Source organism: Peromyscus californicus, unplaced genomic scaffold (genome assembly GCF_007827085.1).
Source record: "Peromyscus californicus insignis strain IS unplaced genomic scaffold, ASM782708v3 Scaffold_6__1_contigs__length_162567912, whole genome shotgun sequence".
NCBI classification, from domain to species: Eukaryota; Metazoa; Chordata; class Mammalia; order Rodentia; family Cricetidae; genus Peromyscus; species Peromyscus californicus.
Window position 1 is genome coordinate 131448981 of NW_026294584.1, and position 18339 is coordinate 131467319.

Sequence of the window (18339 nt, forward strand, 5' to 3'; positions counted from 1 at the left end):
CACTCCCCCAGCTACATGACCACGAGTACACAGCCAGTAGCCAGGCAAGATGCTGTCATCTCGGGGCCTTATGGACATACTATGTAATCCGTGTGCTGTGTGATCACATAATCTATGTGCATGCGTGGAATAGCTATGTAAGCCCATGTGTGCATGTGCAGGGGGAACCTGTAAAAGTGGGTTCTACCTATTCCTTTCCTCTCTTCCTGCACGGTCACTCCATTGGCCTACACGCACCCCTTCTATTCCCTTCCTTTAACAAACTCTTGTAGTGGGTTTCATTGTGCCTTGTGGCTTCTCTTGCATGGCAAACAGCACTGCTTAATAAATAACATTGTGCGGCTTAATAAATAACAGAACCACTCCATGGGGGTACCCTTCAGAATAGACCTTGGTGGCTAGCTTTAGGGATGTAATCTAATGGTTTTTTAGCAAGGCAGAGAATGGGGGAGAAGAGCAAGGCCTGCCAGAACTATGTTTGCCATGCTCAAGCTGGCTAGAGTACCTTCAGATCCTATGTCTGTAAGTGCAAGTTACCACATTTACACACAGTTACCACACAGAAGCCACACCTTCCACTGCACCTGCTGAAGGGCTGGTCAGATAAGTGAGCTTCAACAGTTGTAGAGAGTTTGCAATGTTGCAGGTCCAGAGCTCAGTTATAACATTTTTTTGGGTATCTTCAGCCCCCTAAATAACTATTCCTTTGCCCACCTCTGACAGAGTAGCATCCTGTGACTAATAGATAAAATATTTGGGGATCTGCTAATTTAGCAAAACCATATTTTCAAAAACCAAAAGTCCAAGAGTCTTCAGATGGCCCTGAGGCCTGCCCCTGATGTTTCTCCACATTCCTGTAACCCCCACTCCATGTTTCCACCAATTTGTTTCAAAGTGCCTTGATTTATGTCTTTCTTTGTTCTGTTACCACAAAAACATCATGAAACTGCTCCCATGTTAGAACATGAGCTTTGGAGTAACCTTAAATCTGTTTTTAAACCAGGTCATGGTCATTTATATTTGTCTCCAGAAGAGACTCTCTTGTCCCCTTTGAGGAGAGAGCTATTTTTGCATTAACAGATGCAACATCCCAGAACTCCAGGCTCATGCATTCAGTTGGTTAACTGCTTGGGTCCCCATTTGAATGTTCAATGGTATGACAAATCTAACACGCCCATCCTCAATAGTCTTTAGCCACGCCACGGTTTCAGCTGCTCAGACCCAAATCCTCAATGTCATTGTTATCACTTTCCCCTCCCCACGCTAAACTTACATACAACCCTCCTGTTACCATCCAGGGGGCTCAGTTGGATTCATTTTTCTCACCAATTAAAGAATTAAAAGACAGCAAAGAGATCTCAGACACAACAGGAAGCAACAAAAAAAGGTTTAAAAATCCACTTTATTTTGTGTGTGTGTGTGTGTGTGTGTGTGTGTGTGTGTGTGTGTGTGTGTGAGAGAGAGAGAGAGAGAGAGAGAGAGAGAGAGAGAGAGAGAGAGAGAGAGGGAGAGAGAGAGAAAGAGAGAGAGAGAGAGGAGATGTACAGAGAGAAAGACTCTCCACAAGGTAGAAGGGGGATTCAGAAACCAAAATCCATGTTTCTCATATACGACTGGGGTTTTTAAGTGTTTTGAGTTGCCTGGGTTGGGTCCCTCTCTCCTCATACAACTTGACACAAGCTAGAATCACTTGAGAAGAGGGTCTCTCAGTTGAGAACAGCCCCCTTAAGATCTGCCTGGAGGCAGGTCTGTAGGACATTTTCTCAATTAATGGTTAATGTGGGTGGACCCAGCTCACCGTAGGTGATGGCACCCCTGGGCAGGTGGCCCTGAGGTACATAAGAAGAGCACAGGCTGAGGGAGCTGTGGGGAGGAAGCCAGCAAATAGCACTTCCCATTAGTCCCTGCCTCTAGGTTCCTGCCCTGCCTGGGTTCCTGCTGTGACCTCCCTCCCCCTCCCCCATGATGGATGTTACCTGGAAGTGTAAGATTAAATAAAACCTTCCCTTCCCAAGTTGCTTTCTATTATAGTGTTTATCACAAAAACAGAAACTCTAAGACAGTCAGTTTAGACTGAGAAAGGGGAGTTGATAGACCCATGGCTTTAAGTAAGCATGCTCAAGATTGGCTTTGAACATATCTGAAGTGTAGCTGGAAGGTTTCTCTGGTCCCACACAGCCCCACGGTCCCATGTTTCTCTGTCCCACCTGGCCCTGCAGCCACTTATAAAATAATCATTCAGAGGCTTATATTTGTTATTTATTAGGCAGCACTGTTTACCATGCAAGAGAAGCCATGAGACACAACAAAACCCACTATAAGAGTTTATTAAGGGAAGGGAATAGAAGGGGTGTGCATAGGCCTATGGAATGACCGTGCAGGAAGAGTGGGGAGGAGTAGGGGGAACCCACTTTTATGGGTCTCACACACACACATGCACATATGGGCTTACATAGCTATGCCACACATGTGCATAGATTACATTGTAGTGATATTTTAATTCTACTGAAATGTGATTTTATTTGTATGTTAATACATAAAGTTTGCCTGGAGATCAGAGGCCATTAGCGAGCCAGGAATAGAAGTCAGGTGGTGGTAGCCCACGTCCTTAATCCGATCACATGGCAGGCAGTGTCTCTGTGTGGTCAAGGACACAGACAAGCGTGGTGACCCTTGAGTCTTTAATCCCAGCACCAACCATAGAGACCAGGAGGTCTGTATAGACAGGCAGTGACGAGGAAGTCATGTGGCTGGGCTTAGAGCCAATGAGAAGGCAGAACAGGAAAGCAATAAAACATGAGAGACACAGGAAGAAGGTCTCTCTCTGAGGGGAAGGATGGCAGCGAGTGGTAAAATAAGGTAGTCTTGGCTCTTCGCTAGTGCTCGGATCACTTGGGCTTTTTAACTCTGTATTTGGTTCTGTGTTTCTTATTTAATAAGACCATTTAGAATTTTATCTACATTACATGATCACGAAGTGCACAGATTATGTAGAACGTAAGGCCCTAAGATGACTTAGCATCTTGCCTGGCTACTGGACAGTGCATGCGTGGTTATGTAGCTGGAGGAGTGACTAGGAATTCTAACAATATTAATTACCAATTGTATGGCCACCTATGGCAGGTTTTCGATAGCTATTATAACTTAACCCATTTCTACTAATCTATAAGCTGCCACATGGCCGTGGCATTATTGGTCTACTGGCATCTTACTGCTCCTTTGGCGGCAGCTGGCACCTCTCTTTCCTCTCTTTTATTCTGAAGAGACACGATGACCAAGGCAACTCTTTTTTTGTTTTGTTTTGTTTGTTTGTTTGTTTGTTTGAGACATGGTTTCTCTCTGTGTATATTCCTGGCTGTGCTGTCCTGGAACTCACTCTGTAGACCAGGCTGGCCTCGAACTCACAGAGATCGCCTGCCTCTGCCTCCCTAGTGCTTGGATTAAAGGCATGTGCCACCACTGCCCGGCACTAAGGCAATTCTTATAAAGGAAAAACATTTAATTGGTGCTGGCTTACAGTTTCAGAGGTTTAGTCCATTATTATCTTGGCTGGAAGCATGGCAGTGCACAGGAAGACATGGTGCTGGAGAAGAAGCTAAGAGTCCTACATCTGGACCTGTAGGCAGCAGGAAGTGAACTGGCTTGAGCTTCTAAGGCCTCAAAGCCCACACCCTAGTGACACACTTCCTCCAACGAAGCTACACCTACTCCAACAAGGCCACACCTACTAATAGACCAAGTATTCAAACACATGAGTCTATGAGGGCCACTCCTATTCAAACCAACACAGACTCTGCATGTTGCAGAGTTTCTGTTTATGTGGCAGTCCCTTGTTCAATTGAAAAGAGGCGGAGTTTCCATTCAGCTGGCTGGAATGGACCAAGGAGTCTTGGAGGAACAAGAAGAGAAAGAGTGACCGGAAGGGAAGAGGGGCGGGAGAGGTCCAGTGGCTTTTTCAAGCCAGGAAGAGGCGGCTGTAGGGTTTTTCTGTGGTAGCTTGTGACCCACCTCAGGTTTTTTATCTTGTATTCTGTTCTTTAGTTTTATAATGAAAATTTAAAAGAAATCAGTATCACCTGGCGCCCAATTTCTGGCTTTGCTGTCCAGGCACAGCGTCTAAGCGTGTGTTAATATTCTGATCTGCCCCTTGAAATTCCACCCCTTGGCACTGCCCTGCGTCCTGATGTAAAAGCCTCTTTTTAAGGAAAAACTCTGCCCCTTCCTCTCTCTCTTTTGCTTTCCTCCCACGAGGTACGTGCCCCTCGCCTCTCTCTCTCTCTCTCTCTCTCTCTCTCTCTCTCTCTCTCTCTCTCTCTCTCTCTCTCTCTCTCCCCTCCCCCAAACAAAACTCTTCACTGAGCGCTGTCTGCATGGCATCTCTGTCTCTCACCCACCAGGGGCACCTTGGCTCTACCCGCCAGGACCTCCCCTATACAATAAATCATAACAGGGCGTCCACCTGCCATGCCACTCTGCAGTCTGGTGGAGGGTGCACACCTTTCCCCAGCTTTCCTGCCTTCGGGGGTTTTCTGAACCCCTCTCCAGGCTGCCAATCCAGGCAGCTCAGCTCACTTTGAGCAGGAGACCTGCTTGTGGCTTCGCACATCGCGGCCGTGGTTACCAAGTCACTGGCGGTTGGCAGGAAAGTCAAGGTGATTGTAATAGCCTCTTAGGCGAATTCTACCGGGCGTTCACAAACACCAGGGTAGGGGCTAGCCCAGCTGCTTGGCCGAACCTCCCCAATGCAGGCTCCTCAACAGGGGTCACCACTGCGTGGGCACCGCCAGAGCTGAGTCAGTGCAGCTTCCCTGCACCTGGATCTGCCACTGCTGCCTTGGTGCCGTGCCTGCTCCACCTGCTGGTCAAAAATCGTCACTGCAGCTAAATACCTTCACACAACTCACGCCTCCAGGGAAGACCACAGCCCAACAACCCTCTGAAGAGCAGCATCACAACAGGTAAGACACTTGGGAACTGTTAAACTACCAGGCTATTAAACAAACAAACAAATAAATAAGCAAACAAACAAATATTTTTTTTAAAAAGTAAAAGAGTAAGGGGAAAGGACAATCTTAAAGCCTTTCCCATGTTAAAAGTTGTAAATACCACAATGCAGAGAATTAGGACCCTCTTCACTGCTACTATATCAATGGGGGTGCTGCTGTCATTGGTAGGATTAATCCACAGTCCAGGTGCAGCGGGGTTGGTCACTTGGATGGCCTGATTATAGGAACAATCGTCTATTTATCCCAAAGTGGGTCTTTCCACACAGGCCTCTGAACAATGACTCTGTCAGATAAGCCTGAGGAGTTATTTTGTTTCCCTTGGGCTGGAGGGAAAAGGAAACTGGGAATTCCCCGCTCCTGGACATGCAGAAAACCTGTCACAGCCCTGCTGGAAGGCACGGAGCCCCGCCTCACACTCTGTGAGGCTCCTAGCACGTCAACAGCTGGCTAATACCCAAGTATAGTTCTTGGGGCCTAAATATAGTACATGTACCTGTTGTTTTTGTGCTTGCTACTGCCTGGCTGTGACCTGCCAGGCTTCCTGCTTGCCACTGATGAGAGGCAGGGGGATTGAAGACCTGGTCATCACACTACCCCTGATAAGGCTAGCCCATGACCTGCTCTATCTGCAGCTGTGCCCACACAGCACAGCTGGCATAGTTCCAGTTCCCTACCAAATCACCTGGGTAGACTACATAAGCCCCTTCTCCTTTCCCTGGGACCAAGGAGCCAGATGTATCCTGGGAGAAGGCTTTGTTTTGTCACTGAGAATGTCTAAAGGTTATTGCTTCAGAAAAACAAGTCCCCCACCCCGCCCCCCTCTTGTTTTTATCTGCGTGGTCATTTGTTCTGGACAAACAATCCTGTTTATCCTGAGCTCGGGACTTTTGCAATCAGGTAATCATGCTGATTTCATCCTGTGCTGTTTTTATTCTGAGCTCTGAGGACAAACCTATTTTGGAAGACAGCGTTTTCTGACTGGGATCTTCACTTTATCTCTAGATACCTTTATTGTCTGAGATTCGGAGGAAGGCAGGAGAAAGGCTGTGAACTCCACAGCAGATGATACCCCTAACGCACGGGGACAGCACAGCCTCGCGGGCTGACATTCGCCTCTTGCTATGCCCTGCCTGCAAAGGCGAGTTTTCCAGTTGCCTCCAAAGAGCAAGTGTGGTACTGTCGGTCTAGCATTTGTGAATGCTTCATAGGGTGCAGCGGAGGACATTTCTCCTTTTCTTTGCAACTTGCTAGAATTTCTACTGACTCTGCTATCCAGAAATTAGTTTTGATAATATTTCAAAAGTAACACATGAAAGGAAGCCTCAAATAATGTTTTGACAGCTGTGAGATGCCACCAAGCTGGTTGCTGCTCCCCGGGTTTCCTGTTTCATGACTCCCCCAGCACTGAAGACCCTCTCCTGCCTCAGGGATGGAAGATGTCTCTAGGCCTTCAGCATCACTCAGTCTTAGTTATCTGCTTAATATCTGGCCTTCTTCTCAGGTCCTTAACTGTTTTCCCAGAGTCTGACTGCTTCTCTGGAAGAGGAGTCACCATGGTTCTGACTTCGTTCCTCCAGGATCCAGTACAGGCCTGGCATAACACAGTCAAGTTGGTTAATTACTTCTGAACAAAGGCCGGGCAGATGTCCTAGACCCAAGACTATAAATCCAGGCAGCAAAACCACCTGGAACTCCTGCTTTATTTGTTTTTGACTCCTGAGCCCCTGGGTAGAAGATTTCTGTTACACTTCTGATGCTACAGTTCTGAAATTCAGGGTGACGCTGTTACTCAGGCTACCCATGACCATCACCAGTGAGACCTTTCCTGTGTTCTCAGGTAGGGCAGCCTTGCCTCAGGCCTCACACCAGTCCTCAGCCCATGCATGAAGTGATGGAGTTCTGTCAATGTCAAGGGTGAGTGGCTTCTCTGCCAACTACAGCTCTTCATAGTGTGGTATAAGAGCTTCAGAGATCAGCAGAAGGGGTCAAGACAGTAAACACAAAAGGAAAAGGCACAAGGAAGCTTGGCCCTTGCAGCTTCTGTTCAACGCAACCGATCTTTATTAAGCACCTGAGAAAGAACAGTGTCAAAAGGGAGGGAGAAGGCAGGAGAACTTAGCCGAGTCTCTTGTGGTGGCTAAGTATCTCCATGAAGACAGAGCTGCGTCTGGAAGACCCAGATGTGACATCTGCCCTGCCCAGGGGCTCCACACTGCACAGCTGTTCTCAAGTTCCACTCTTCAGGGTTCCGTGAACAGCTTCCACGGGCACTGCATGGAAGACAGAACTCCACCTTTGCAGACCTTCCTCATGCTTCTCTTTAAATACGTCGTCCACAGACCTCGGGGGAAGAGCCTGCCTTGAGTTTGCGCTGTTACACAAACACTTCCATGGCTGACAGAAACAGGTGCACAGTTTTACAAATGAAGTTTTCTCATTCATTCCAGAAATTTCCATCCGTCAGCAAATAAATTGTTCTGTATCTGGCCCAGGGAATTAGAAGCCTTTTTCCCCCAAACAGAGATTTTCCCTTATTGCCAGGCTTTGATGGGAAGTATTGAGAGCCGTCCCTACCCACTAGAGAGAAGCTCAGTCCCGAAGAAGGGAAGAGGCATGCAGGCATCCACAAGATGGCAGTGAAGGAAACAGAGCACTGCCTTCTGGGGCCACTGGCAGCCAGAACTGTTTCAATGTTACAAAATCAACATCCCAACATAATTCAGTTGACATATTTCTTGAAGACAGCTCCTTTCAAGGATTTCTTTGGATGGCATTCAGAAGTTAAGGCTGATTTCTGCCAAGAGCTGATGGGATCTTGGTAGTCCTAGTCCTGATCTAACCTCTGGGACAGGAATGTTGGCTATGAAAGGAGGCTTGGAGGCCAGGACACCATGGCGAAGTGGTGGTTAGAATCAGGACATGTTTCACAGCTGTTGGCAGCTCCTGCTCCAGCAGAGTTCCTGAGTAGCAATAAGAGGCAAAGGAAGGCAGGAATTTCACGGTTCACATTGGATGATAAGGGCAGGCAGGGACTTGTGGTCATGCAGAAGCTCTGGGACAGGCACTTGCACAAGCAGATGAAACCCATTCTCCAGGGACTGGGTGTGATACTTCTCTCTCAAGCTGGAAATATGCATGAACAAGGCTGGCTATGCTCTTCAACCATGCAGTGTGGCTGGTACCACAGTTCCAAAGCTCTTTACTACCTAGACCAGCTTTGCACATAGAGCCTACCTAGCAAGTGCCTGGGTGTCCCTGTGCATGCTCACTAGGGTGCCAAGACTAGAGACGCAGGGTGCTATGTAGTCTGTAGATAGGCTAGAAGAAGCATGAGTACTGGAGTCCTGTACCAGGAGTACAGCAACCATTGGTCAGTAATCAGTTAGGGCTGGGGCCCTGGAGCGCCATGCATGCTTGCTACCACAGGCATCCCCCAAAGCAAGCACTGGCTAGTTACTTGGCCTCCACCAGCTGCTCCAGGCGCTGCTGCATGGTCAGACGCAAGGCTTGGAACCTGGAGAGAGAGAGACAAAGCCAAGGGGTCTCACGAAGGCTGGAGGGTAGAGAGGTGAGAGCAGAGAGAGCGGAGACCACTGCTCCTAGTTGGCTGACCAGAAACTGCCATCTCTGTCCTTCACCAAGGATGCTCAACAAGGCTGCAGATTGTGCAGAGCCTCAAAGACAAATGCTGGCAATTCCATTCCAGACTCTCCACTAGGGACAGGGGTGTGCTGGGATGCTGACTGGGACTATAGATCAGGTTTCAAGAAGACAGTGTCCCAGCCAGGGCCATGGAAATAACCTGAGCTGCATCCTTAGCCTGGGCCTCAGATTGCTCTCCCCAGACTGAATCTACTGGCCAGGTGATTTCCAGGTCCCATCCATCTTGAAAACCCTATAGTGACACCACCAATGGACAGCTCACTCTAGAGTCTTCACTGAATCTGAGGGAGGCCCAACTGCCCAGAAGGAAGCCCGTGGGTAGATGTGACTTTCCAGGAATCATTAGTATGAAGCCAGAATCCAAACTGCTCCCTACGCCCAGGCATGTCCCAGAGTAGAACAGCATGTCCTTCCCTGCCTAGCCCTCATGAATGTTCTTCATACATCCTGCCCTGTGCCACACATCTCTGCGGTACAAACAGATCATTGGGACCCAAAGCATCATTAATGTCACAGCCTGTCCTGATGCAAGCTTCACTGTTGACCCTTGTTCCCCTCAACAAACAGCAGCCCAAGCTTGAATGTCAATAATCACCACTTCCCACTGGGCTGAGATTTCCTGCCAGTACAAAACCCTTGGACTAGGCTGAGCTCCACCCAGCAGACTCAATGTGGTTGCTTTTCCAGAACTTGGTCATCAGTAGAACTCGAAACCCAGGCCCCACCATGCTCCTGCCTCCACCTTCCCTGCCCAATTTCTTATGGCCCAAGTCCCTCACTGGAGAAGAGGCCTGGGCTGAATGAGTGTATCCTCTAGTTCGGAAAGCTACCACCCCAGAATGCTATCAGTACTGAAGAGGTGGGTAGGGAGACAGTACTGGGCACCATGGTCAGCAGGCCTCCCCACTGCACTTGGTGTCCACAGAAGGGAGAAACCTGCCTGCTTGGACAGAGGTATGCCCTGCAGACATCCTCTAATGGCCAGGACCATGTCTGGCTGATGAAGAGCTGCTTACTTCATGGTCAGTTTGATTATTTCTCTTTCCTCCTCTTCTTTTAATTTTTCAACAAAACTGTCCAGCACCGGCATTTCAAACTTAATGTACTGAGCCACCTAGAAAATCCAAGAACATTAAAACTTGCTTTAGCTGAGCAGTCTAAGATGTGTTTTCTTTTCCCGGTGACTTCCATGGCGGTCCGGCCGAAGCCCTGCATGCACAGGCGCTGCCTCCCTTCCCACCCTGCTGCTCACATTGCTCTGCTCGGTGTGGTGGGAGAATGGGATCTGCTCTGATCTCAAAGGCAGCGACCGTCCATTGGAGGAAATGCTGAGCTGAATATTAGGAAAAGCATTCAGGCCTGTGGCATTGTCACACCGAGTGTTCTTGGCATGGGTGGGGAGTGGGAAAATCATTGTGTTTAACAATGGAATGAAGCTGGACCAGCCCTGGGAAGCTGGGGGAGACAGCCACAAGGTCTTCTTGGGGACCCATACTCCATTGGCCCTTTTGTTTAGGGTCTGGACATATGCTTATAGTTTGACCATTGAGACTTAGCTGCCCTGAGTTGGCCCTAGTTAAGGAGCCCTTCTGTGGGTCTTTGACGTGATAACAACAAAAGCATGCTACAGTGAAGGAAAGGGTTTTACTTATGAGGAAAAGGGCAGAGCTGAGGTCTCCTAGGACCCCAGTCCTTCTGTTCCCTAAGCTAACAGGTCAGCTGTGGGGACCTAAGATACATTGCCTGGGAGGACTCTGGCCAAGAGCTCCTTCAGAGCCCTGAGGAGTCCCCCTCTTTGCCTCTCAGTCCCTCCCCATGGAGCAGGCTTTCAGCTTCGGCCCCACTCACATCATGGGGCACTTCCTCGCTCAAGTCGGCTTCCATCAAGAAGATCTTGACAATTTTCTCACAAGGTCCATGCAAGATTCTGGATATCAGTGGGTACTCAGAGTCTTTTAATTTTGTCTGCTCTGAAACAGAGGGCATTTTACAAAATTAATGGGATGTTCGGATCACCCACGGCCTTGTTTATTTATTTTACCAGGAAAAGGGCATGATAAAAAGCAGATGTTCAGGGACTCTTTCTCAGACCTCCATGGGTCTGCATCTTGGGAGACGTGTGATCTCGCTGAAGGGCAGAACTGGCCACCCTTGATCAGCTCCCTGGACTCAGGATTGCGCCTGGCTAAGGCAAGTGAGAAGAAACAGATGCCTTCCCTCACTTGTCTGACAAGACATAAATCTGTTGAGGCCTCTCATCTCCTTCCAACCAAGGACAGAAGTTAACCACCAGACACAACTCTAGACCCCTGTTAGCCCAGAGGCAGTGACAGAGAAATCCACACAGTGACTGCTGCTAAAAACTGTCCTCACCATCTTAGCCCCAGACACTTGGCCTTCCCCTTATTCACCTTTCTGGCTCAAGGCCCCTCCCACCCCTCGCCATCTTCTCGTTCTCTAAAAGCTGATTTCCTTGCTATGGCAAAAGAGTTCTGGGCACTCCTTTGAGTAATTCATCTCTTCCATGGTTATGTGCAATGACTCATTAACAAACTAGTTTGTTTTCCTCCTGGAAACCTGCATTTGGTTCGTGTACTTCGTAGGCCCAGCCAATGAGTGTAAGTAGAGGAAAGATAATTGTTCTGTCCTATAGCATCACTTAATAAAGGCTCAGCTCAAAGAGGAGGGGCAGAGTAGACATAGACTTGGGGATACAGGAAGCTGCCCATGGACTGCAGAGGGGCCCAGAGGTTCCACAAGAGCAGATCTAGGTTGCAGCCAGACCCTACCTTCCTAACTGAGCTACATGATGGTTCACTAATGGGAAGAGCCCCGAGAGGGTTCATCTACACTGTTTTAGAGGGAGTCTCAGAACGGAGCCAAGTTTGCTGGTGGAGAGGATGGTGTGGCAAGAAGATGGCAAGTTTGCCAAATGAACACCAGAAGCTAGCACTTACCCCCAGACTCATGGACAATGTAGAGTGCGAACTCACTGGGGCCATCTTCTACCTGAACAGGCGGCACAAGAAATCAGACCATACCATTTTTAATGAAAGGAAACAGACTGCCCCACACCCTTCCTTGCCTAAAATCCCAGGGACACTGGCTCATCAGAAGAAATCTTGCTAGACTTTCCCCCAAGAGCCAAGGCAGCCAATCGAAGCAATCCCTGTCCTCCCACCACTCATCAAAGCACTTCCTGCTTCCTGGCAAGGCTGCTCCCCTGTGGTCACACTTACCCGGAACTTGTTTAGCAGCAGGGTAAGCACCTGCTGGGTGGTCATGGTGCTGTTGACCCGGACATTGGTCACTGACCCATAGGCAGGAGTGAACACGGAGGTCTGTGTAGAACAGATGGATAGCTCAGAGCAGGCCCAGAAGAGATACAGGCTAATGTTAAAGTTCTGAGAAGACCCAAGCAGCGGGGGACTACTTCTCAGAACACCCGTCCCTGCCCATTTGTGCAAACCCATGACTGTGATGGTTGTTCTTAGACCTGGGGACACTCAAGGGAGCAGTTACAGTATGTGTCCTTAGAGCACTCTGAAGAAGATGCTGAACACTCTACACTTCTATCAGTCGCAGTGCTCTGGCTCTTGGAAACCAGGACGCCAGAAGTAATTCACTGGGGCAGGACATGGGGCTCTCCTTCACTCTTCCTGCTGACTCCATCAGCACCACAAACATCTGTGAACTTAGGCTGAACACTTCCAAATCTACCCACTCTTCCCCAAGTGCTGTCCAAGCAGAGGCCTCCGGTCACACTGTGCAGTTTGCCTGCAGGCCCCTCCCTCTCACCTTCTAGCATCCTCCAAACACTGCTGCCCATGGTCCCACCTTTTAAAATATTCTAAATAACAAAGCGTGGCCTGGCCCAGCTTCCTCCAGTCCCACCTTGGTCTTCCTACATCTCTCCTTCTAAAAGAGACCTGCTGGTTCGGAAACTACCTTTGGAGAAGAATGCCAGGCCTGCAACCCGTGTAGTACAACATCAGAATCCCCTTTTATAAAATGTGCAAAGGCTTCCTTCCCATGGCCTGAATAATGCCTCTGATCATCAACTCTCACTCCTGGCACAGATGATGCCAAGACCCCACCACAAGACCCCACTCAAGCCACGTGGTTCTCTTTACAGTTCTTTATGTAAGCATCTGTACATACTTTTTGAGACAGGTTCTGACCATACAGGCCAGGTTGGCTTGGAACTCTCAAGACCTTCTTGCCTTAGCTTCCTGAGGGCCAGGATTACAAGTAGGTATCACCATGCTAAGCAGGTAACTTTTATTCTTTTGTGGTCCTGGAAATTGAACCCAGGGCCTTGCACATGCTAAGCACTTACAAGCACTTACAAGCCACTATGAAGTGCATCCCCAGCATTCTTTTTTTATTATTTTAAATTTATTCTTAGGTAAGGTCTCACTATGTGGCCTTGAACCAGGTACACAGCTGACTTTGGGACTATACACTGTGACTTGGAGCTGGATACATTTTCACCTCATGCTTTCCACTTATGATGAGCTTATCAGGACACAACCTGACAGTAAGTCAAGGGCTTCTGTGTAGGAAATGAACCAGGACACCGTCTGAGCCTTGGGAAGCCTTACAAGCACTACAGCCATGCCCTGAACTTGGAAGCATCTCACCTACACTCTAATTCTCACAATGGCCCCCTGAAGTACCTACAACTGTAGCTGTTTTCTGAGAAAGGAAACCTAGGGTTGGAGGTTAAATACCCAGTCAAGCTCACCCATCTGGAAAGGACAGTGCCATGATGAAGGATTCTGCGATGCTTGAAACTTTATGTGCTACCTACCCCGTTCATGCTGGTGCCTCCCAGCCAAACTGACTCCACTGCAGTGGGCCTGCTAAACCCAGAAGCATTCCAGGTTACAGATTGTACAGGAAACAGGCCTTTAGAGCAGTGGTTCTCAACCTTCCTAATGCTGCAGACCTTTAATACAGTTCCTCATGTGGTGGTGACCCCCAACCATAACATTGTTTTTGTTGCTACTTAATAACTGTAACTTTGCTACTCTTATGAATCATAACGCAAATATCTGTGTTTTCTGATGGTCTTAAGCAACACATGTGAAAGGTTCATCCGAACCCCTCCCCAAAAGGGTCATGACCCACAGGTTGAGAACCACTGCTTCAGTGCCCAAGAAACATGGAAAGTTCATTCAGCTACTTCAAGGAGGAAAACAGTCTTGTCAACAAGGCTGTGTTTGTTCTGCACAAAGCCTGTCTTGGACATGAAACCAACCAACCAAGTAGAAACAAAGGTCCTTGGACTACTTTCTTATCCCAGTGGACCACATCTGAATCAATGTAGCCAGGGCAAAGCAGTGAGAATACCTACGATTTGATAGGTCTGGGAATAAAATCGTGTTGTTAGTCATAACAGTCTGGGGAAATGCTAGCGTGAAGTATTAGCACACAGTCCTCAGAAATACAGTCTGGAACAAGTACCCCAGAAAAATCAAGCCTGGGAATTAGTAACTTTCATTGTCATCTGTGGCTTAAGGAATCTGTACCCCAATTTCTAAGAACATTAATTGCATATAGAGGTAAAAGGAAGTGAAAAAATGTGCTTTTGTTTTGGTTAAAGACTCTCTCTGCAGTCTATGTGTCCTTCCTGTGAGTCATCCTTTGAGAAGCGCAGCTGCTTCAACTGGAAGTTTCCCTCGTCATCCCCAGCATTGCAGGATACGGCCTGTCACAGAACACTCCAGGCGGGGCCTCACCCGGACCGCCACACGTTCCATTTTTAGTAACAATCAACTTCTCCTTTTATAGTTCATGTGTTAACGGAATGATGTAATTAGGGGAAGGTGATCTTTTCCTAAGGTCAGTACAATACATACTTGCACAAAAGGTGAACTGCTGGGAACTTGGAGATCCCCAGGTTCTCTGGGAAAAGACACGCATGCTCTGGGCACACCTCAGCAAGCCAGCTTAATTACCCAGGGAGAGGGGCTGCTTGGTACATGATGTTCCTGTGGAATGTTCAAGTGACCCTGAGTGGAAGCCTTATAAGAAAGGGCTCATTAAAAATAAACTTGGCATTATTGTCTGCTTAGGGCTTTCTTGCCCCAAGTCCATACAACTTAGAGAAGTCACATAGTGGCTGTGTGGGGGAGGCCCTGGCTGTGATGGGAATGTCATGCTGTTGTGGCTGCAGCTAGTCACCCTCTTGAGCTCTCAGCACAGGCCAACAGCAGTTATCTTGAAGGCTATGGGAGGATTGGGACTAATGCCCAATGTTATGGGGGCTGCTTTTCTGTGCTGGGAAATAATTCCTGTTCTTTCTGCCTTGGGGCCCAGGAAAGAACAGATGGAGACATCACCTTGTGGTTATAAAAGTGCCCGTTGATGGAGAACCGGTGCCGTCGTATCTTCTGGGCTTCATTGGGGGCCCGGGACTTGGGCCTCCTCTGGATTATACAGCTGGCATCACTCTTGGTCCGCATAAGCTGTGGGACCTCCTCATCCTCCTCTAGGGGTCCTGTAGAAAGAAATAGAACAGAAGGTGGGAGGGTGTAGGGCGGTGACAGCGAGTGTCGTGGCTCCAGCAGTGACACTGTCTGTTGGGTTTTGTGGCTCCCTGGAACCCTGTAGTCACATCACACTGTAGTGCATCGTTCTGGTAATGCTGATCCTTGGTTGGACGCTGAGGTTCTGTCAGTGCCACAGTGCATCTTATGGTACCCACTGAGGTATGTGGTCACTGTATCTCCATCCTCTGAGCACTCAATCAGGGACAGGTCTTTCACTAGGTGCTAAGGAAAGGGGGCAGAGACCACAGATGCATGATCACTGATCTTAGAGCGTGAGGATGAGGTCCTAGAGGCTTGGGACAAAGGGGAACAGCATCCACCATTGAGCCCTTTTCTTTTTATATCGCAGCTCTTTGCAGGAGATTCAGGTCAGGACACAAGGTGACATTTCTACAAGCCTCTGCTACCTTTTCCATAAAAGGCACGAACAAGAGTGTGCCACACCTCTCTTCTGCTGACAGATGCTTAGCAAGGGTCTCTCATGAGACAGCATGGCAATTCTTCCACGTGGCTGTTCTTCCAAGACTGCATGCACCCCACTAAGACAGGGTCTTCTGGGCTTTGCTTACCTGAGCTATCCCTAGAAACCTCAGCCTTGTTTGCAGGCTGAGCACTTGGCTCCTCGGTAGTGACCTTGCTGTCCTGGGGTGAAGCCTCCTTTCTGAAAAGAGAGAAGCATAGTTCTCAAGTGGCTGTGGACAGAGAAGAGCCCCACTGCTTGACAAGCAGGACACAAGTGTGGAGCAGCAGAGGTTGAGTGGAGTGGAGTGGATCAGTGTAAGAGAGAACTCCTCACAGCATCTATTGGAAGGACTGGGAGCCTGGCCCTTAGAAAGAGTGATTGTTCTGGGCTGTGTCACAGACCATGTGCAAAGCCTGTGCCCATGCGTTCTTGGGATGCAGGCTCAGCTAGGTTAGTGCCTGCACAGCTGTGTGCCATTACGAGCTTGCTGGGTTTGTTGAAGGTGTTGTGAGTCTAAGGAATCAGGCAAGGTTAACCCTGGGGATCGAATCTCCAGGCCTCTTGACAGGAATGATTCTCACCCCAAGTCAAAGAAGGTAGCATCAAGCTAGGGCAGGAACAGGTGTAATGAGAGGTGGGTAGCATTCAGTACAGGGGAAGCAGAAAGAATGAGAAAGGAGTACTCTGGACAACCGGGGCTGTGGCTGGGATTGCTGACGGGACTGCTTTTGCCTTGAGGTGGTGAGGGAGCGTGGGTCACACTTGCAGCCGTTCCAAGGGACCCTTATGCTTTAAGTCTATGTGGCTCAAAATTTTGTACCAGTGACCAGGGACACCTGGTTGTAGGAGCTGGTATGTCAGCATGCTCCATGTTCCCAGAGTACTCATTTCATCTGCCTGTATTATCTTTTAAGACCTATTTATTTATTTAATGTGCATGTGTATTTGGCTATGGGAGTTTGTGTGCACCACATGTTGGCAGGAGCCCACAGAGGCCAGAAGAGGGCACTGAATTCCCTGGGACTGGAGTTATGGGCAGCTCTGAACTGCCACATAGATGCTGGAAACTGAACCCAGGTCCTCTGCAAGAGCAATAAGTGCTCCTCACTACTGAGCCATCTCTCCAGCTCCTTCATATATTATTATTTTTTTAAAGTAATGTCTCAGTATGTAGCCTAGCCTGGGTTCAAACTCATGATCTTCCTGCCTCAGTTTACCGAGGGCTGTAATCTCAGGCACACCTGTGTCACCATGCCTATCTTAACTGCTATCTGACAGGAACCAAATTCTAAATGTTTGCCTCTGAAAAATCATTACACAAAGAAGCAAAACGCAGCCTAACTGCCTTCCTCCTGGTGGTAAAATAAATCTGAGCTTAAATTTTGGTAAGTTTATCCAAACAGAATCTGTCACTGATGTAAAACAGTAGTAGCGGGAAGATAAATTTGTGTGAATACCTAACATTTGCTCTGAGGAGATAGATCCCAGTGGGCTGAGGACATAGCCCATTGGTATAGTACTTCGCCCTGGGTTCAGGCTCTAGTACCGTAAAACAGGTGTTGGAAGCATGACTGTTCTGGAGGAGGGAGAACGGTCATATAATCCTAAACAGGGAGGGCACCCTAAGTAGGATTGCATGTTGGGGTGGGCAAGGTTAGAAAGGACCGAGGTAGCCACTGAATATGAGAGGGAGATTGATTTACTCCCATGCCTAAGCTCCACACAGCAGTAGGGCATCTACCCCAAGGCAGGGGATACTTCACATATAACCCATGTGGTGCTCATGATAATGGGTGTCATGGAGGCCCCTGGCTTTCCCCCACCTGCCAGGCACTCACTGGAGGTGGCTGGGCCGTTCAGGCATCCATGAGGCAGACGGCAGGTGCACTCGCTCCCGATCATCCTGCATCTGGAGCCGGATGGGTCGTCTGAGTCCCCAGGCGATATTGAGGAGTCCTTCGATGATCAGAGCCCCTTCTTCCTGTGGGGCCCACACGAGTCAGTCTCTTCACGAACAGCAGCTTCCCTAAAGACTGCTGTTCTTCCTCCCCGTGACCCCTCAGAAACAGTGGGTCCCGCCCCCCATTTACACTTCTCCCCCAGGGAAGAGCGAGCAGTGTGCACATGCTTCAGTGCATGAGGGCAGGGACCCACAGGAGGAAGCAGGAGGTGTTCTTTCCGCTTCTGAGCCCAGGCCTGGCCACGGGCAGAGACGGAGCCAGCACTCAGAGCTGCTGAGTCAGGAGTCCCCCAGGACACTGCAAGTGTCTGGCAGGCACGTCCACACTGCCGGGAGGAAGCATGGCCTGGGGAAGCATGATCTGGCCACTTGTGCTGGGCGAGGCTCCTTGGCTCAAACTGTACCAGGACAGAGAATCCCTCAGTCACCAGGTTCTACTGGACATTGTGCCCCCCCCCCCCCCATGTGCCTTGCCTTGTCCTTCTCTCCACACATCCAGACAGTGGCAGCACCAACTGTCCTGGATTGAGCTCACCTCCAGCTACCCTACCTTTTTTTGCTGGTGGTGGGTGCTGGTTTGCTGAACACTTCTGGGACATTTCCATGACCAGTATTTCTGCAACAGTTTTCATACTGAGACAGACCCAGGCCTGCTTTGACTTCCTTAGGTCTGCAAATGAGATGACTGCT

The 18339-nt window shown here is 48.9% G+C and overlaps 1 protein-coding gene across 1 annotated transcript in view; it reads right to left on the reverse strand.

The window, feature by feature from the left end:
* Positions 1-7044: 7044 nt before the first annotated feature.
* Positions 7045-18339, reverse strand: part of Rassf4 (Ras association domain family member 4) — a 39554-nt gene continuing 28259 nt past the window's right edge. Inside the window, exons 4-11 of the mRNA XM_052719923.1 lie at positions 17528-17670; positions 15796-15887; positions 15017-15174; positions 11909-12010; positions 11627-11678; positions 10518-10639; positions 9686-9783; positions 7045-8520 (exon numbers count right to left, since the gene is read on the reverse strand). Of these exons, the coding sequence (XP_052575883.1) occupies positions 8460-8520; positions 9686-9783; positions 10518-10639; positions 11627-11678; positions 11909-12010; positions 15017-15174; positions 15796-15887; positions 17528-17670 (828 nt within the window). The 3' untranslated portion in view covers positions 7045-8459. The remainder of the gene's footprint in view (positions 8521-9685; positions 9784-10517; positions 10640-11626; positions 11679-11908; positions 12011-15016; positions 15175-15795; positions 15888-17527; positions 17671-18339) is intronic.